Source organism: Mesoplodon bidens (genome assembly GCF_964165515.1).
Source record: "Mesoplodon bidens genome assembly, chromosome: 16".
Classification (NCBI taxonomy): domain Eukaryota; kingdom Metazoa; phylum Chordata; class Mammalia; order Artiodactyla; family Ziphiidae; genus Mesoplodon; species Mesoplodon bidens.
The window spans coordinates 13,111,330-13,132,850 of record NC_138173.1 but is presented as its reverse complement, the minus strand read 5'-3'; the positions used below and the strand labels follow the sequence as shown (position 1 = coordinate 13,132,850).

Here is a 21,521-nt window from a genome sequence, read left to right as displayed (position 1 = left end):
ATTAACCTATGGTGACAGAAATCACCGGTGGAGATAGGAACTAATTGGAAGAGAGAATGAAGGACCTTTCCAAGGTAAAGGAAAATGGAAATGTTCCATATCTTACTGAGGTGATGGCTATAGGAATGTATGCATCTGTCAAGACTCATTGAACTGTATACCTAAGATCTGATTACTTCACTTTATTTATGTAAATTTTACCTACAAAACACCAAATCTCTCATACAGCCCCAAATACCACAGGAAAAGGTTAATGACAAACAGAAAGAGAGACAAAGGCTTTAATTTACAAGAGGTATCACAAATCAGTAAGAAATAAACAATTTAAAAAATGGACAATGGTCAAGGAGTTCATAGAAAAATAATAAAAAGTGTTTAACAAATTCTAAATGATGCTAAAACTTACTGCTAGTTAAAGAAATGCAAATTAAAATAAAATACCACTTTCCATCCATCAAATGGCAAAATTTTAAAGTTTGATAATACTCAGTGTTGGTAAGGCTGTTAGGAAACAAATATTCTCATGCCCATTAGTGTAAGATTAAATTGGTGCAATCTGTAGCAGTTAGCACTATATTTACATTGTGATTTAATTTTAATTTTAGCAAAACATCATCTGTCCAATTAAGTTAGAGCTAATTTGAATTTTATTTTTTTAATTTAAAATTCATTCTATAAATTTGTTTTTGCTTTATACTTGCATACATGATTTTAATATATGAAGCTTATTCCTAGCTTTTTGAACATTTAAGTAACTTTTTAAAAAGGGTACTTGCTAGTGGGGAGCCCCAATATGCTGAGTAGAGGCTTACTCCAAGGTTAGAGTGACACCCCCAAAACAGTAATTTTGGAACTTTTGACAGCCTTATTTGGGCGCAGTGAATCAATACTACTGAATGGAATCTTGAAGAAAAAGAAGAAAACAGCTTGTTAGCTCTAGCAGGGAGATTATTTTGAAGTGAAAACAAAGTACAAAAGCAGAACACTGATCTAGGGAATGGGGGAAAAGGAAGCCTGCAAAGGAGCCATTTATTTAAAAAGGTCTGAGTGGGGAAACAAGTTGAAACTTCGAGTGGTTAGATTCTCAAAATGTTGAAAGCAAATATCCCATTTCTCAATTCATGTTTTAAAAAGTTTTGAACTTCATTGATAAAAGTTTATTTAAATATTTATACTGCTCAGATAAATTCCAAATATTTGTCTTGTAATAATGCTCATGGAAAAGATGTATACAAAGATGACAATTCATAACGTCATATACTTTACCTGTCTACGAGTAGAATATCACTTGTTATAATTAAAAGATCCAGGCAATCTTCCAGTTCCTTGTTACGGTCACTTGTCTGTACTAGGCTCATCAACAAACAGAGCTTGAGCAAATTGTAAGTCCCAGGAGGAACAATTTGTGATGCAAAGATATTGGCAAGTATTGCTGTAAACTTCCAGCACGAGCTGGAAGTCAAAGAGAGGAGACACCTGAAATTGTTGCTAATTCCTGAAGGAACTGAAAGTAAATATAACATATATGTTAAAAAGAGTTTTTTAAAACAAGAAAATGATATTATAGACATCTAATTCCATTTATCTAAAATATTATCAAATTGCAGCTCTTTTAATGATGCCACATTCAAATTTTTACAATGATATTAAATTATGATTGGAGGTCACTCTGGTCTATCATTTCTATCCCAAGGAATGCAGTAAGAAGAAGCAGTCAACCTGTGTGCCCACATAGACTGGCTGTGGGTTGCAAGCAAATCTCTCATTTTTTTCCTTTTAAGACCTATGTGAGTAAAGCCAGATCATGGGGCTCTTGTACTGCAGTGTTTGCTTCTACATACCTATGTTTGAAATATTATCACCTTTAGTGAGGTCTAAAAAGCAGAATGGGAAATGTTTGATTATTGCTGTTAAAAGGGGAGATTTATACTCTACTACTTCAACATATACTGTAACATTCTCGACCTTCTCCACTACCTTATTCTGTCCACCTCCTGAAAGAGATGAGTGATTTAATCCAGTTGGTCAGTTTGGGAGAAACAGCTGTGCACATGTAACCCAGTCCCTTTCTCCTTCCTCTTGGGCTGTCATCACAGGGCAATGATTTCTTCTACTCATCAACGCCCATGGACCAAGGGAGGCCTGCATTAGTGTCGCTCTTGCCACATTTGGGTGGTTAAATCTGCCTAATTCTGGAGCTCGGCAGGAGAAAGCACACTTCACCTACATATATATCATGTCCTGCCACCAAATCAGTAAATCTTAAAGCACTTCACAGCAGAAAATATTTTAATTATCTTTAAAATGTCTATTGTTCATTAGTAGTTTCTTTCTTCAATATTTTTATTCTTTTAATAAGTTTTTCTCAGGAATTCCCTGGTGGTCCAGTGGTTACGACTCTGTGCTTCCAATGCAGGGGGCATGGGTCTGATCCCTGGCCGGGGAACTAAGATCCCCACAAACCACACATCGCAGCCAATAAATAAATAAATAAATAACGCTTTCTCTTCAAAATAAGCAGAGGTATCTAGAATCCATTGCATTCAAATTCAACTTGGGCCTCTGTTAATGCAGATGGTTATCTAGGGAATAGAAAAAAAAAATCTAACTTAATTATTTAAGATTTAACTAGCCTGGGGCTTCCCTGGTGGCGCAGTGGTTGAGAGTCTGCCTGCCAATGCAGGGGACACGGGTTCATGCCCTGGTCCGGGAAGATCCCACATGCCGCTGAGCCTGCGCGTCTGGAGCCTGTGCTCCGCAACGGGAGAGGCCATAACAGTGAGAGGCCCGAGTACCGCAAAAAAAAAAAAAAAAAAAAAAAAGATTTAACTAGCCTGTCTTATATTTAGATATTTGTGTGCCAAGTTAAGAGTAGGTCTGCTCTCCACTTTTGTTTACTTAATTCTTAATTAGGTTGCAAGGAAATTATCAGTAATAAGGGTGATATTTTGGCCCCCAACTGCCTTTCTCTTTTGTCTTATTTCTCGATTGGTTCAAAACTCAGCTGAGGAAAAGGATGCCAGTTTATTGGGCCCTTTTTCTCAGATCACAACAGTTACTTAGCTAGAAAACAAAGGGCTGGATAGAAAAACCTTTAAACTAATCTCTAACTCTTGGCATCTTAAAACATTTTTCTTGTTGGTAATTATTAAAAAAAAAAATCTAAATAAGGTTTAGCCAAAAGAAAGGAGTTCTTCCTGTGGGCAAGGTTTCACATTATCTTGCTTTATTTCCTTTGCAGCATTTGTTATCTAAAATTGTCTTATTAATTAGTTTACAGATTTATTGACTGTCTACCATATGATTTAAGAGAAGGAACCCTGACTGTCTTCATCACAACTGTATCCCTAGTGCTTTGAAGAGTGCCCAGCACATAGGCAACCAATACTTATTTCCTGAACAAATGGATTTAAATTTAAATATTTGTTAATATATGATACTAACATTTTTCTTACCTTTTGGATTGAAAAAAGTGATACTATTTGCCTCTATACAGACAGCAGTTTGTGATGTTTTTACACAGGTTGGAATTCCAATAATCTTATACTCATTTCCTATATTCATTCCATTCACTAATTCATCTAAAATTGTTAAACACAAAAGAAAATAACTATTTACTAAACGAAACTTTTACATGATTATATGGTTCAAAGATCTAAAACCAGTAACAATTCAGTAGTTCAATTAGTTGCTAAGTATTTACTTGTGTTTAGTATAATACGCATATTGAGTGGCATTAATAACAATACTGTCAAAGTGACTATACTACCCAAGGCAATCTACAGATTCAACGCAATCCCTATAAAATTACCAGTGGCATTTTTCACAGAACTAGAAAAAAAATCTTAAAATTTGTATGGAGACACAGAAGACCCCAAATAGCCAAAGCAATCTTGAGAAAGAAAAAGAGCTGGGGGAATCAGGCTTCCTGACTTCAGACTATACTACAAAGCTCTAGCCATCAAAACAGTATGGTACTGGCACAAAAACAGAAATATAGATCAATGGAACAGGATAGAAAGCCCAGAAATAAACCCATGAACCTATGGTCAATTAATCTATGACAAAGGAGATAAGACTATACAATGGAGGAAAGACAGTCTCTTCAGTAAATGATGCTGGGAAAACTGTACAGCTATATATACATAAATGAAATTAGAACATTCTTTAACACCATACACAAAAATAAACTCAGAACGGATTAAAGACCTAAATGTGAGACTGGACACTATAAAACTCTTAGAGGAGAACATAGGCAGAACACTCTCTGGCATAAATCACAGCAATATCTTTTTTGATCCATCTCCCAGAGTAATGGAAATAAAAACAAAAATAAACAAATGGGACCTAATTAAACTCAAAAACTTTTGCACAGCAAAAGAAACCATAAACAAAATGAAAAGACAACCCACAGAATGGGAGAAAATATTTGCAAATGATGTGACCGACAAGGGATCAGTCTCCAAAATTTACAAAGAGCTCATGCAGCTTAATATCATCAAAACAAACAACCCAATCAAAAAATGTGCAGAAGACCTAAATAGACATTTCTTCAAAGAAGACATGCAGATGGCCAAGAAGCACATGAAAAGATGTTCAACATTGCTAATTATTAGAGAAATGCAAATCAAAACTACAATGAGATACCACCTCACACCAGTCTGAATGCCTATCATCAAAAAAATCCACAAACAACAAATGCTGGAGAGGGTGTGTAGAGAAGGGACCCCTCCTACACTGCTGATGGGAATGTAAATTGATACAACGACTATGGAGAACAGTATGGAGGTTCCCTAAAAAACTAATAATAGGACTACCATATGATCCTGCAATCCCACTCCTGGGCATATATCTGGAGAGAAACATGGTCCGAAAGGATGCATGCACTCCAATGTTCATTGCAGCACTGTTTACAATAGCGAAGACATGGAAGCAACCTAAATGTCCATCGACAGAGGAATGGATAAAGAAGATGTGGTACATATATACAATGGAATATTACTCAGCCATTAAAAAGAGTGAAATAATGCCATTTGCAGCAACATGGATGGACCTAGAGATTGTCATACTGAATGAAGTAAGTCTGACAGAGAAAGAGAACTATCGTATGATATTGCTTATATGTGGAATCTAAAAAGAAATGATACTAATGAATTTATTTACAAAACAGAAACAGACTCACAGACTTAGAGAACGAACTTATGGCTACCAGGGGGGACGTGGGGGGAGAAGGGATAGTTAGGGAGTGTGGGATTGACATGTACACACTGCTGTATTTAAAATGGATAACCGGGCTTCCCTGGTGGCGCAGCAGTTGAGAGTCCGCCTGCCGATGCAGGGGACATGGGTTCGTGCCCCGGTCCGGGAAGATCCCACATGCCACGGAGCGGCTGGGCCCGTGAGCCATGGCCGCTGAGCCTGCGCGTCCGGAGCCTATGCTCCACAACGGGAGAGGCCACAACAATGAGAGGCCCGTGTACCGCAAAAAACAAACGAACAAAAATAAAATGGATAACCACCAAGGACCTACTGTATAACACAGGGAACTCTGCTTAATATTATGTAACAACCTAAATGGGAAAAGAATTTGAAGAAGAATAGATACATGTGTATGTATAGCAGAATCACTTTGCTGTACACCTGCAACTATCACAACATTGTTAATCAACTATACTCCCATATAAAATTAAAAATTAAAAAGAAATAAAACCAGCAACAATTTAGTAGGTCAGTTAGTTGCTAAGTAGTTACTTTTGTTTAGTATACTATGCATATTGAGTGGCATTAATAATGTAAATTGAGAAAATTTTATTGCTGATAAATTTTGATACTTATAGATGATGATGAATTAACTTCAAGAAGCATGTGACATAGCAACTAGATAGTCTCCTATAATAGTCAAAAGGCAAAACAAGATCATTGTGTTTAAGATGAAACATCTTTCCATTAAATGACAAGAGATGTTAATAAGAATGACCTTATAAGTAATAATTTTATTTGGGAAGAAGATCATTTTAAAAAGTATTATTCACAGTCTATAATATAGGCAAGTCACTTTTATACACATTATCTAATTGTAAACTATAAGACAGATATTGTTATCCCTACTTTATATATGAAGAAACTGAGAGGTTAAGTGATTTGCACCAGGCTAAGTAGTTAAGTAGCAGAACTGAAATTCCCATCTGGGTCTGCTCATGTCTAAATTCTACCCAGCACAGGGAACTCTACTTAATGCACTGTGGTGATCTAAATGGGAAAGAAATCCAAAAAAGAGGGGATACATGTATATGTATAGCTGATTCATTTTGCTGTACAGTAGAAACTAACACAACATTGTAAAGCAACTATGCTCCAACAAAAATTAATTTAAAAAAAGAAAAACAAATACCGTCAATGAAAATGTATCCATTTGTAATACAAATAAACTCTTTTGAATCTAAATAAATAAATAAATAAAGTCGACCCAAAAGGCACTTTACTAGGTTCCTCACTCACCTCTACAGACTGAGCAAAGCTTTTGCACAAGTTCAAAATTTATTCTAAAAAACATATGCTAAAAATCTTGATCCTCCATTATACAGTTAGAATTTGGATGGTTGTAAAACTATGAAAGAAAGGCTTACAAGGAGGAGCAAGGATTAACTTCCCTCTGTGATCAAACACTGATCTCCATTTCTTTTCTCCTCTCTGTTTCTCTATCTCTCTGTCTCTCTCTCTCTTTTAGATCCGGAGAGCATATTGATATACCCTGTAGAACTAGATGGGAAGAATCAGCCCCAATATTTGAGAAAATAAAAACCCCAAACCAAATAAATAAACATTCCCCCTGCCCCACCCCCCAAAAAACCCCTGAGGATACAGTATGAATTACAAGGAGAAAATTAAAGCAAATCATTTTTCAACTGTTCCTTGGAAACTTACAGTTTGGTGGATATGTCCTGAAGTCTAGAAAGGGTCAAGAGGAAAGCTAGGAGGCTGGGAAGTCTGGGTATCTCTCCTGAAAAACCCCAAAGGCCAGCTTTTAATTTTTATTTATTTATTTATTTATTTTCTGCGGTTCACGGGCCTTTCACTGTTGTGGCCTCTCCCGTTGCGGAGCACAGGCTCCGGACGCGCAGGCTCAGCGGCCATGGCTCACGGGCCCAGCCGCTCCGCGGCATGTGGGATCCTCCCAGACCGGGGCACGAACCCGTGTCCCCTGCATCAGCAGGCGGACTCTCAACCACTGTGCCACCAGGGAAGCCCAGGCCTGCTTTTATTAATTTAACTTTTAAAAATGTAGTTGGGTTCTATTAAGAGTTTATTTGAAGAAAGGGTTTTCTACTAAAATATAAGTTGGATAGTCACTTATATATATTGTAATGTATGGTTTGTATATAATAGAATTAAGTAGTTAAAATCATAGACTTTGAAGTTAGAATGCCTGAGTTTGAATCATGGCTGTGCCATGTACTAGCTGTGTAACCCTGGAAAAGTTACTTAACTTCTGTGTGTCCATTTCTACATTGTAAAATGGAGATAACAATAGAACCTACTTGAAAGAGTTGCTGTGACTAAATGAGTTAATATATGTAAAAGTGCCTGGCACATAGTAATTGATATTAAAAATTACCTATTATCATCTGGGCTTATATGCCTGCCTTGTCCTTGCCAGGCCATGGTGAAAAGACTTCTTGTTTGTGTCTCTGCTTTCTAACCCTTGAGTTTCCTACACATGGTTGACATTCAAGATCTCTCTTTACAAAAAGTTTAATTCTTCCAATTTTAGCCCAAGAAAAGAGACTGAACCCCATCCTCATTTTCACAGTTCTGGCTTCTCAACAACAACTCACTCTTCCCTGGGTGATTGATACTGATAATGATTTCCTCCTTTATGGCAGAATCTGTCTACTCACAGGTCTTTACCCATGCAGTTCTCAACAGTTAATCATATGTCGATGCTCATTCATTTATATAACAAATATTTATTGAGTTTTTACTATGTGCAGTAAAAAACCCAAGTCCCTACCCTCCTGAAGCTTATATTTTAAAACAATAACTCCAATATTTATATAAGACATACACATACAATAATGGGAGATTATTACTGTAAATAATTGTGACCCTGAGACTTAGCATAGTGCTTGAGACATAGCAGGTGCTAATATCTTAAGTGAATGTTGTATGACTGAATGAATAATTGCTACATTAGCTAAATATGACTCTTTAAAATACTCAAGAAAGAGAAGACCTATTATTTTCAAGCTTTTGAAGTACCATTTATAATATATAAGCATAAACAAGTCAATTATATAGTTTATATATTTTAGTGCAAATAGGACTTACTTACCTCTGAGGAAGATTGTGAGAGATTGAAACCTAAATGGCTGGTTGTTAGAATATCCTTGAAAAGCACGAAGTGCCTTTGTGGTAATTATTTCAACTATCTGTTTATCTTAAGGCAAAGAGTAAAAAAGATTCAGTTATTAGAATATATAGTCAATTTAATTTCCACATTAAAATATCAGACATTATTTTAAAAATTGTAATTGTAAAACGTAAATGCATTTTTACCACCAAGTACTCTAAATTTTCTGTCTTCTTGAAGTGAAGATGAACATAGATTACACAAAAAGTCATTTCTTACTGTTGCAGACTCTGTAGCACCAGGTACATGCACTCTTATATACTGAAATCCTGAAAGAAAACAGAGTTAAGCTAAATTTGCCTTCAGATTTAGCTTTCCATTTTCAATCCTTTAAAATGAATCTAATTCAACATACAATTAAATCAGTTTTGCATGTGGGTTCATAGCAGTTCAATTAACATTTATTGTATGGTTATTTCTTGCCAGGCACTGGTGATATGGATACTTAAGCACACAATTCCAATAGGTGGCAATAAGAAACAGATAATTTCAATATGCAGTATTCATATACAAAGTGTTCACAGAGAAGAAAGGAGAGGCATCCAACCCAATAAGAGGTGGGGATGAATGGAAAAGATGTCCTGGAAGTTAAGCCAAAGGGTTGAGAGAGGACATTACATGGAGAGGGAACAGCATGAACAGTCATGAAACAGCGTGTGAGGAAAACAAGTACTTCAGCGACACAAGAGCATCTGTTAAATTATAGGGGAGAGGTGTGGAAGAAAGAACGAATTTCAAGATTATGCAAAGTAGACTTGTAAACATTAGGAGACACCTAATTTTACTCCATTCTTTCTATGCTGTGAATGTTTTTTAACTAATTGTAAACATGACTTAAGATTAAACAATAAATTGTTTTGATTTTACATTTTAATATTTACCTTTTGAAAGAGGGCATGCTTCATCTGAACAAAGAAATCTTGCACCTTGTGTATACTTGGTTACAGTTGTCATTGCAATCACAATTCCTTGCATCATATAAAATCTTTGAGATGTATAATCAAATGGAAACTCACAAAGATCAAGACTATAACTTGGCAGAGGAGGTAAATGTGTTAACTTCAACAGTATATTAATCTAATAAGAACACAAAAATAGTATTAATAAAAATTGCAGATCCAATTGGACTTGCATTACAATATAGTAAGTATATTTGTAGGTTAAATCAAACAGATAATTTGTTAGTAGTATTAGGAAACAATCTTTTGAGCATTAAGAGAAAAATGATTTAAATATAAAATTAAAGATGCAAAATCCTTATAATCGATATTTTAATTGAAAATATCATTACAAACTCATTTTTCTTTAACAATACACATTTCTCGCTATATTCACTGAAAAGACTTATTTATAAAACAATGACAACTCAATAGCAACAAACACTTCTAGTGCCCAGATCTCTAAATATAATTTCTCACAAAAAGGAACCAGAGCTCCTTAGGGGAAATGGCTGATTCCATGGGGCAGAAAATACACCAGATGGACCTCCTTGTGCATCTCCCTGTGACAGAAACCAGGGGGGCTTAAAAACTAATGAAATGTGTCAAAAGGACATAAGAACAAACTTTAAGGAGCTCCCAATGACCAAAGTTAGATAATATAGGCATCAAAAAGAATGACAAAGATTCATTGAAACCTATCAGATATATTTAAAAATTCATGTAATTCCTCATAATGTAAAAAAGGAAAAACAAACAAAAAATATTGGTCATCATTGGAGGCTGTTATATTTCAATTCATCACTCTGAAAATTTACAGATGGAAAGAATCAAACATTTCTTCTGCTTTTCCTGTACAAATTGTATGCAGGGTAACCAAATAGTTGATGAGAGGAAGAACTTCTCTTACAGGATAGTTTCAGCTAATAAATATAGAAAGTTTGCTAAACTCAGGAAAATCACAATTTTGAAACTCCTAATGAAATAATGGAATCTAGGCAGTGACTATCAATAGCTGCAAAAACCATTAGGTGACAGTTGATGGGAGACTGTATATTGGAGGGATCAGACTGACATCATCTGCACCCACTGATCAACTGTGGCATTGCTAAAAGTGGGATAACAAATAGGACAGTTCTCCTAATGTAGGGCAGTATGAAACACATGACACTATGATATATTCTCATCAAAATGAGTTGAATTTGAATCTAAGCAAGTCTTTAGAGCCAACTTTTTTTCCAGAAATTTGGTGTCTAGGGGTATAAGTTAAATACTACAAGAACACAATCAGACAAGTCCAGATGAGACATTTTACAGGACAATTAACTAGTTTCTTCAAAAATTCAATGGCATAAAAAAGGAGGGGGAGGAAATGGCTCTAGATTAAAAGAGACGTAGGGAGATGTAAGAACCAGTTATAATGTGTGTACCTTGTTTTAGTCCTGACTTGAACACATCAACTGTGAGACAGTCTTGAGACCCTGACTGGGTAAATTTCAATATGGACTGGATATTAGATGATACCAAGGAATTTTTTTTTTTTGTAAATGGTAATAATGGCATTGTGGTTATATAACAAAAATGTCCACAATTTTTAGAGGTTGATACATACCGAAGTATGTAGGGGTGAAATACAGAATGTATTTTAAAGATTTGCTTTAAAACATTTCAGAAAAAAAGTGACGATGCCAGTATGGCAAAATATTGCAAACTATTAAATCTGCGTGATAGATACATGGAGGTTCACTGTATTATTCTCTTTATTTGGGGGTATGTTTGAAATGTTTTATTATAAAAATGTTTAGTGTTATAAGTGATAAAACAGGAAGTAAAGAGGCGTATGTAAGATAATCTATTAAACTTTGAAAATACGTTTAAACAAAAAATATATATGAATATAAAAATATTTATTTACAAGGTATCTTGAAAGTATTGTACCTTAGTTTTGTTAAATTTAACTAAAACTTACTTGAGCTTCAGTCTGTAATTGTTCAATTAATGAGAGAGTCTTAACAGCAATAAAACAGACCTGTGATTTCAAACAAAAAACCAAAGTTAGCAAAAATTCCATGTGGAATAAAATTATTTCTTTCTTTAACTTACTGATTGAAAAACTTGAGCAGCTTTTAAAGGCTGGTGTAAAATATGATTTCCAAGTTCAGCATCCAACTCAATAATATCAGAGGGATTTATTAAAATACTGAATCGATAGACGGCATAACTTTGCTTTGAATCTGTAAAAATACACAAATATAAAAATGAGGACAGTTATACGTAGGACTTTAAAGTTTCTAAAATAAAGTCAACTTTGCTGAACATACCACTGTAGGATTTGCAATTGTCTATGAACTTTTGGAGGCCTCCACTTCTGTCAAGATAGATAAGGGCTGCCTCTTTCATTTTTAGATTTGACATTTTCTCCTAGTTAATGATTCTTCTGTTTTACTGAATGATTAAACCACAGCTGCTGGTGAAGACTACAGAGAGTGAAATTCATAGAAAAGACAAGAACACCTAGAAATGAAATAAAAGTTACATTTAAGGATCTATAATAAAACTGTTTAAACTATTAAATGTAAAATTGAGGGTAAAATAAAATGAGGTAAAATTTCCAACTTAAAAAATTCCTGGGAGTTCCCTGGTGTCCTAGTGGTTACGATTCCAGGATTTCACTGTCATGGCCTGGGTTCAATCCCTGGTCTGAGAACTGAGATCTGGTAAGCCGTGCGGTGCAGAAAAAAAAAAATCCTACTCAAAGGGAAACAAAACTGGTTTCTCTTGCCAAATGATATTTTTATCAACACTAGGTTATGAGACTCTCCATAAGATTTCAAATTTAAGAACAGGAGCCTCAAATGTCTCTTTACAGAGTAGGTATACCAAAAAATGCTTGTTGAAACTAATATTGGATAATGAGGTCTCCTTGCAGGCGTTGTTTAAAAAAATGAAAGTGGTAAAACCTGTTTCACAAATTCAATATAAGTAATAAAGTATAGCTAGCCTAAGAAGTCTGAAAACCTGGATCTAGATCCAGCATTTGCTAGTTGCTATGGGTAAATCACCCAACCTCTCTTGGTTCATCTGTAGGAAATTAAGGGGTTGTATTAGATGATAAGGCCTCTTCTGGCTTTAAATTTTCTATCAGTGACCAACATAAAACATTAAACCATAGTAATGAGAGTGGAATACATAAAATTTATTTAAAGACAGCAAACACCAATTGGAAACAATATATGCCAAACATTGTATTAGGGTCTAGGGATAAAATGATTAAGATTGAATCCTGCCTTCAATGGCTGCCAATTTAGAGAAGTCAGAAATAATGACTATCACATTTATTCATTATCAAGTATTTATTGGGTATTTACTATTTATTGGGTATCAGACTGTCCTAGGCACTGGGGATACAAAGATCAGTAAAATATGGTCCCTACTGTTCAGAGAGTACAGTGAGGGAAAATAGATATGTAAAAAATTATAATTCTGTACAACTTACGTGCTATTAAAGAAATATTAATGTACTAGAGAGCACAGAAGGAACAACATACACGAAATAGCTCACAAAATTTGGGGTCATCCTCGTGTAGGGGTCATAATATGTTCTATTGTTTTAGGACATTTTGATTTAATACAGTGGGGACATAGACATGAAGTGATAAATTCTACTTTAAAGGTGACATTTGATAGGTAAGATGTCACTAATTGAAGGAGAGGTGAAGAGAGGAAGAGAAAGTTTTCAAGGAGAGAGGTAATCCCCCTTCCCCTAATTTTCAGACCCACACTGGTGAATCCATACCGCTGCTCCTTGGAGTTCAGGTCACTTTGCAAAGAAAAGTAATCGAGACTGTCCTTCTCCCTATTATATGGCGGGGGGTGGAGGGACGCACGGCGGGAGGGGGCGGGGAGAGAAACTTCGGAGTTTATTTCTCTGTGGCCCTAAGTTCAACGATCTTAAAGTGTATGTTGTGTTCAGAACGTTACACCTGTGCTTCATGGGAACATAGGGTTTCCGGGGCCGAATGAAGGGAGGCTGCTAAAAAGGAAATGGCGGGGTGGAGCTCAACCAGATTGAAAAATTTTGAAGTCCACGATGATTATACAGACAAAGGGAAACCATCAAAGTGTTTAACAGGTGAGTCATATAGTCAATTTTTATTTTGTAAATCAGTACTTGCCACCAGTACGGAAAGTGGGTTGGAATAGAGGAAGAAGTGTCAATAATCAGTTTCTAAGTATTGAAAATAGTCCTGGGAGATGGATGGCCCAATCCAGGGCATTAGGGGTGAAATGGAACGGAGAGGCTGGATTCCAGACATTTTTTTTAAAGATTTCACCCTGGGCATGGTATCCGCTCTGTGAGGGTGGGTGGATGACGCCGCTCTAATGGAAATATGGAAGCCAGGAGAAGAGGACGGAAATAATAAGGGAAAGCTCCTTTGAAATATGCCGACTCTGACGGGCTCCTGGGACATCCAGACAGACAGAAGCACTAGGGCGACATAAACCAGGGCCTGGCGTTCAGGAACTTACAAAAGGCTAGAGAGAACGCTGCTCTGGGCATCACCTGGGTAAAGCGGGCGTCGTCCTGGGAGGGGATGCATTTCCAAGGTATGGGAAAGTGGAGGAAAAGACATGGACGCCTTTGGAAAAGCACCCAATATGCGAACCGGGATAAAATGCTACAGGTCTTCCCGCAGCCTAAAGAACCCGTGTTGGTTCCCTTGAAACAGACGCGGGGCGTGTCTTCTCTGAGGGCCGCGGCAGCAGGAAACCACCTCACAACCAAAGTGGATGGAAAGCGAGTCCGGCCTCACACCCTGGGCTCCAGGGCCTGTCCCACCCTCAGAAGCGACCTCCAGCACTGCGGACCCCATCCCAGCAGTGTGTGACCACCGCCCCCCTCCCCGACTCTTGCACCCACCGAGCTTTGTCCGTCGCGCGCCACCTCAAGCCAGAGCCCGGGAACCAGCAGGCCCACGCGCGCATGCGCGCACTTCCCGGCCGTTGGCTGCGCGGAGCCTGCCGGAACCGCCCCTTCCGGTCATCAAGGCAACTACCCTGACATGCCCTCCACCCTCTTTAATAGAGTCGCTCGTGCTTCCTCCCTGCGGGGCAAAGGACAGAGAGAAAGATAAAGACCCTCGGTTTTCGTTGTTATCGCAGGCCAAGGGTGTCCCTGTTTGTTTAAAAACTTACTAAAAACTCTCCTGGTGGGAATGCAAAACGGTGGAGACAATTTGGAAAACTTTTCCTGATAAAGAACCACAGAGTTCTTTATATGACCCAACAATTGCATGTCACATATTACATATTATACATAGATAATATGAGAGGGAATATAAGACATATGTTGACACAAGAACTTATATGTGAATTTTTATAGTATTGATGTTTATAGTATTATAATAGCCAAAAAGTGGAAACAACTGATAAATAGGTAAATAAAATGTGGTATATCCATACAACGTAATGTTATTTGGCCATAAAAAGGAATAAGGTCCTAAGAATGTGCTACAACATGGATGACCCTTGAAAATACTATGTAAAGCAAAAGATTTAGCTAGATAGGAAAGGCCAAATATTGTATGATTCCGCTTATGTGCAATGTCCCAAATAGACAAATCTGAGAGAGAGAAAATAAATTAGTGGTTGCCTGGGGCTTAAGGGGTGGAGAGTGACTGCTATTGGGTATGGGTCTTTTTTTTTTTAATTGTGGTAATATACATAAAACTTACCACTTTAGGTTAAGAATCCGCCTGTCAATGCAAGGGACATGGGTTGGACCCCTGGTCCAGGAAGATCCCACATGCCATGGAGCAGCTAGGCCCGAGCGCCACAACTACTGAGTCTGCTCTCTAGAGCCTGCAAGCCACAACTACTGAGCCTGCGTGCCTAGAGCCCGTGCTCCGCAACAAGAGAAGCCACCGCAATGAGAGGCCCACGCACTGCAACGAAGAGTAGCCCCTGCTCGACCCAACTAGAGAAAGCCTGCACACAGCAATGAAGACCCAACGCAGCCAAAAATAAAATAAATAAATAAATAAAATAGATAAATACAAGAAAAATTAATTAAAAAAAAATTACCACTTTAACCATTTTTAAGTGTACAGTTCAGCGATGTTAAGTACATCCACATTGTGAAACCTCACCATGATCCACCTCCAGAACTTTTTCATCTTCCCAAATGGAAACTCGCTCCTCGTTAAACAATAACTCCCCATTTCCCGGCTCCCCACTCTCCCACCTGCCCCTGACAACCAGCATGCTATGTTCTGTCTCTGTGAATTTGACTACTCTAGGTACCTCACAGAAGTGGCATCATATAGTACTTGTCCTTTGTGACTGGCTTATTTCACTTGACAAAATGTTTTCAAGGTTCATCCATGTCATAGCACATCAGAACTTCCTCTTAAAGGCCGAATAACATTCCATTTTATGTATATACCACATTTTGTTTATCCACCCACACAGGGTTTCTTTTCAAGGTGATGAAAACGTTCAAAACTGATTGTGGTGATAGTTGCACAACTCTGAAGAAACCAAAAGCCAGTGGATTTGACACTGGGTTAACTCTAAGGTATGTGAATTAAATACCAATAAAGCTGTTAGCAAAAAACCAAAACTTGTGCTGAGTCCTCCCCCGTTAGTATTACTTGGTACAGTTATGCATGGGGGTGGGGCATCAGGAGGTGGAAGGTTGGACCACATGCCATGGAAAAGTACCTGAAGCCACCCCTTCAGTATTTAACAGGGTTGACAAAACACCACAGAATTTGTTTCTCTGGGGGGAATATAATCTATATGAGTGACGAGGTGAGGAAAATATTTTGCTGAACTAGAAATCAATTTGCAACAGCAAAGGGCTGTTAAAACTGTCTCATACAATTCTGTGGTCATGAACACTATTTATATTTTAGATGAGAAGAACTAGGCTATGGTCTGCTGATGGATCTTGTGTTTTATGGTAGAATCAATTCTTCAAAAAGGTATTCATATATAGTTTAAAGCTTTGTAGGGGAACCCATGTCCCCTGCATTGGCAGGCGGGTTCTTAACCACTGCTCCACAAGGGAAGTCCCACCAAACTGTCTTTCATAAGGAAAGCAGCCGCTCCAGCCCTCCTTGGAAACCCTGAGGAGTCTTCTCTTTTCTCCCCTACCAGTCAAATAAGAAGCATTGAAATTTTGATTCTAGGTATCACTATCATTTTCAGAGAGTTTGCAATGTGCAGTAGTGGACTGAATACTTAAAATTTTAAGTGCTTTTCTTATGTCTAACATATTTTAAAGTATTAAAGTATTATTAAAAACATAAAAACCTATTAGAAGATTCTACTGGACTTGGTTGATTTAAAACTCCATTATTACTTTGGCATGGAAATGAATTGTTATGGTTAACTGATTAACCAAAACTTATTGATACACTGCTATAAATACTCAGCATTTTATTATTACAGAATATCACTGAACATCACAAATTTTCAGTGGCAGGTTGAGAATTAGAAGCCCCCCAATAGGTTGAAATTTTAAAGTAGGTATCCCATGTGTAAAACTAGTAACCTATGCAAGAAGCAACATTTATTTTTAGGTACACTCATATAGGGCATTTGTTAGGCAGATTCATAAAGATGAATACTTCATAAGCGATAGGTTCATTTTAATTTTTTAACTTGGGGGTGGTGGTGTGGAAGAGGACTGTTTTATGCAAATCAAAGTCCTTTCCCTTTCCATTCTCATCCCCTCTCCCATTTTTTCTTTTTCAGCAGCTACACAGGACCTGCTCTCATGCTTTTTTAATTTTTTTAGAGCAGTTTTTAGGTTCACAGCAAAACTGAGTAAAAGTTAGAGAGTTCCCTCTGCCTTCCCTTCTTTTTCATTTCCTGCGATAGAAACTTAGATTATTGATTTTAGATCTTTCTTCCTTTCTAATATATGCATTCAATGCTATAAATCTCCATCTAAGAACTACTTTCTTTGTATCCACAAATTTTGATATTTTTTCATTTTCATTTAGTTCAAAGCATTAAAAAATTTCTCTTGATACTTCTTCTTTGATCCATGTATTATTTTTAAGTATGTTGTTTAATCTTCATGTATATAACTGGGACTTCCCAGTTATTTTTTGTTATTGATTTCTAGTTTAATTCCATTGTGGTTTTAGAGAACACATTATATGATATCTACACTTTTAAATTTGGTAAACTGTGCTTTTTCTGGCCCAGAATTTGATCTATCTTGGTGAGTGTTCCATGTGAACTTGAGAAGAATGTGTTATCTGCTACTTTTGGAGGAAGCAGTCTACAGAAGTCACTTCTATGCAGTTGATTGATGGCGTTGTTGAGTTCAACTATGTCCTCACTGATGTTCTCCCTGCTGGATCTGTCCATTTCTGAGACGGGTGTTGAAGCATGCCTAATGTAGATTTATATACCCTGTTGTTAGGTGCATGCATATTAAAGATTATTATGTCTTGGAGAATTGACTCCTTTATCATCATACATATTAAAGATTGTTATGTCTTAGAGAACTGACTCCTTTATCATCATGTTTGTTTTATCTATCTGTGCCAGGTCTTAGTTGCAACATGTGGGATCTTCGTCGTGGCATGCGGGATCTTTGCTGTGGCACGTGGGATCTAGTTCCCTGACCAGGGATCGAACCTGGGCCCCCTGCATTGGGAGTGCAGAGTCTTAACCACTGGACCACCAGGGAAGTCCCTAATGTCCTTATTCATTCCTGATAACCTTCCTTTCTCTGAAGTCTACTCTGTCTGAGATCAATAGTTACTCCTCCTTTCTTTTGATTAGTATAAGCTATATATTTTCTCCCTCCATTTACTTTTAATCTGTATGTGTCTTTATATTTAAAGTGGATTTCTTATAGACAACATGTCGTTGGGGCTTGTTTTTTGATACACTCTGAAAAATCTCTTTTGTGTGTGTGTGTGTGTGTGTGTGTGGTTTTTTTTTTTGCGATACGCGGGCCTCTCACTGTTGTGGCCTCTCCCGTTGCAGAGCACAGGCTCCGGACGTGCAGACTCAGCGGCCATGGCTCACGGGCCCAGCCGCTCCACGACATGTGGGATCTTCCCGGACCGGGGCACGAACCCGTGTCCCCTGCATCGGCAGGCGGACTCTCAACCACTGCACCACCAGGGAAGCCCCATCTCTGTCTTTTAATTGGTGCATTTAGACCACTTATGTTCAGAGTGATTATTGATATAGTTGGATTAATATCTACCATATTTGTTACTGCTTTCCATTTGTTGCCTTTTTACTCATTCCTATTTTTGTCTTTTCTTTTTCTGCCTTTTGTGATTTTAATTCATTCCATTTTCTCTCCTTTCTTAGCTGTCAGTTACACTTTTTTTCTCCTTTTTTAAATTGATTGTCCTAGACTGTAAATATACATTTACAACTAATCAAGGCCCACTTTCAAACAACACTGCTTCATAGTATAGTGATGTACCTTAGTGTGAATACCTTATAATAACAAAATAATCTTACTTCCTCCTCCTCACTCCTTGGTCATTTGTTTTACTTACATAAAAGCATAAGCAAGCATATTTATATGATATATACGTAAGCATACATAATCAAACACATTGTTATTATTTCAGTTATCTCTTAGATCAATTAAGAATAAGAAAAAATAAGTTTTTATATTACCTTCACTTACTTCTTCTTGGATTCCTTCTTCCTTTCTTTATGTAGATCTGAGTTTCTGAATTATATTATTTTCCTTCTCTCTAAAGAACTTCTTTTAAACTCTCTTGGAAGGCAGGGCTACTGGCAACAAATTACCTCAATTTTTGTTTGTATGAGGAAGTCTTTATTTCTCCTTCACCAAGTTGGTGGGTTTTTTTTTTTTCTCTCTCAACACTAAATATTTCAGTCCACTCTCTTCTTGCTTGCACGGTTTCTGAGAAGTCAGATGTAATTCATACCTTTGTTTCCTCTGGCCTCTTTCAGGATTTTTTGTCTCTGATTTCCTGTAGTTTGAGAATATATGCCTAGCTATAGTTTTGTTTTGTTGTCTTTGCATTTATCCTGCTTGGTGTTCTCTGAGCTTCCTGGATCTGTGGTTTGGTGTCTGAAATTTGGAGAAATTCTGTCATTATCGCTTCAAATATTTCTTCTGTTCTTTTTTCTCTCCTTCTGGTATTCTCATTACATGTATATTACATCTTTTGTAGTTGTCCCACAAACTGAGTGTCTTTCTCAGTTTTCTTCTCCCCACCCCCGGCCCTGTATTAGGTGGGTTAGGATGGCTAGAATGAACTGGAGTTGGGTATTCCCTTTCCCCCACCTCAGTTAGGCTCTGATAAAACCTTGCCGGTCAGGTTCTGATTAACTAGTTTCTCCTGAGGGCGGGCCTTGTTAAGAACACAGTGCTCTGGAATATTTGAAAATGGTTCATTTTCCCTCCTCCTGCTGGAAGCACAAAGGAATTTTTCTTTAATATTTGTGAGAAGTTGGTTGAGCCCCGGGAGGTAAATCTCATAAAATTGTGGTGATCCCTGTGACTAGGTTCCCCTGGACTTCTGAAGTCTCAAAGTTGTGCATTTAGCCCCCAGCAATTTGTCAATACAGCTCAGATCTTCCTACCCCTGCACTGGCTCCTGTGGTGGATGCCTCTGTTCCAGTAAAGCCACAGATCCCTGTATTTGCCCGTCGGTCTCTCCAGTCTTGGGGGCAGCAGTCTGTCCTGGGTCGTCCACTGTCATCGGTATCCAAGAAAGGTTGTTGATGTTTGTTCAGCTTTTTTTTACCTGGCAACTTCTAAGCTCCTTCCATGTGAAGCTGGAAAACAGAAGTCTCTGTCATGCATTCTTGTGTACTTGCATTGGCTCAGGTTATGCTATTTCTACATCTTCCCCACTTTAACTTTTCCTTTGGACCAAATTCCTGATTCTCTTCTCTGTCATGTGGTACAATGGCTAAAATACTTAGGATGACAGGATTATAATTTAACTTTTATTTTTGTCTTACATGTAACTGACTTTATTTTCCCTTTTAATATTTTTCTTTGAGGTTTAATTTGCTGTATATACAGCAAAGTGCACAGCACTCAAGTGTTAAAGTCATAAGAGTTTTGACAAACACAAAGCTTTGTTTCTGATATCTAATTGAAGCACATCACTAGGGGCTATCTTACTGAAGTAAATTACAGAAGTGTCAGTGTGCAGCATCAATGAATCATTAACAAAGTAAGCTGTCATTGAGGTATAAGAGAAAAATTCAACACAGCAAGGCTATATACACTACTACCTGGAAAGAACCAAAACTCCAACACACTGAGATCAAATTTGACCTTGAGTGGGTCTGTTTTACTGTATATAAGCCTTCTGGATTCCAAGAGTTAACTAATAAAACATAAAAACATTTGAATATTGACAACTCATTGTTGACTTCCCCACAAAGATTTAACTAAAATTGAGTGGAAATCTCTGCTCCCTAATAAGGTGGAAATACTGAAATTTTATTAGAAAAAAAAGGATGAATCTGAGATATATTCCTGCAAGAGAATTTACAGCAAAAACTTCAGTCGCACTTAAACACAAGATTAGTAAAAACACAAAATGGGCATGGTTGTTACAGTAAGCAGGGTTATGTAGAGTAATGTAATTCTTTGTTTTACACTATTCCCATAAGAGTCATATGGTGATCCATCATTTTCAGTACAATATGTAAAAATAACTTATTTGTAGGATACTTTGATTGGCTACTTCATTGCTATAAATACCACTCTGAATTTATACTTCTATATTTGCTTTTTTTCTTTGTATAATATTGCTTTAAACTATTCTCTACTATCTTGATTTTGGGTACATTATCAAAAAGTTACCATTTTGAGGCAGCTATATTTCTTTCTGACTTAAGTACCTCTGTAAAAATGGGCATAATGCAAAGAAATAGTGAAATAAGAAATACTTTTCTGTAGGGGGGTCCCTTTAAGGAATATGTTTAAAGAATGACAAATGGGTGATTATATAAAATTGCACCAAAAATGCTAAATAAGTGATATAAATATCCAATTGGAATGCTTTCAGGGAAATTAGAGAGCAAATCTTCTTAATATTAGGTGAGTGAAGGGGAACAAAAGTGGCAGAGAAGAAACTCAGTCTTTTTATAGCAGTAAATCCTTTTGATCATCTAAACAAAGCTATGCAGCA

General features: G+C 37.1%; 1 protein-coding gene across 1 annotated transcript in view; it reads right to left on the bottom strand.

Annotated features, from left to right (window-relative positions):
* MCMDC2 (minichromosome maintenance domain containing 2) overlaps positions 1-20,132 on the bottom strand; it is a 44,944-nt gene extending 24,812 nt beyond the window's left edge. Inside the window, exons 1-10 of the mRNA XM_081258728.1 lie at positions 19,954-20,132; positions 19,015-19,438; positions 11,670-11,862; positions 11,452-11,582; positions 11,318-11,377; positions 9,292-9,487; positions 8,557-8,679; positions 8,333-8,437; positions 3,456-3,581; positions 1,267-1,504 (exon numbers count right to left, since the gene is read on the bottom strand). Coding sequence (XP_081114854.1) covers positions 1,267-1,504; positions 3,456-3,581; positions 8,333-8,437; positions 8,557-8,679; positions 9,292-9,487; positions 11,318-11,377; positions 11,452-11,582; positions 11,670-11,763 — 1,073 coding nt within the window. The 5' untranslated portion in view covers positions 11,764-11,862; positions 19,015-19,438; positions 19,954-20,132. The remainder of the gene's footprint in view (positions 1-1,266; positions 1,505-3,455; positions 3,582-8,332; positions 8,438-8,556; positions 8,680-9,291; positions 9,488-11,317; positions 11,378-11,451; positions 11,583-11,669; positions 11,863-19,014; positions 19,439-19,953) is intronic.
* Between the last annotated feature and the right edge of the window lie 1,389 nt (positions 20,133-21,521).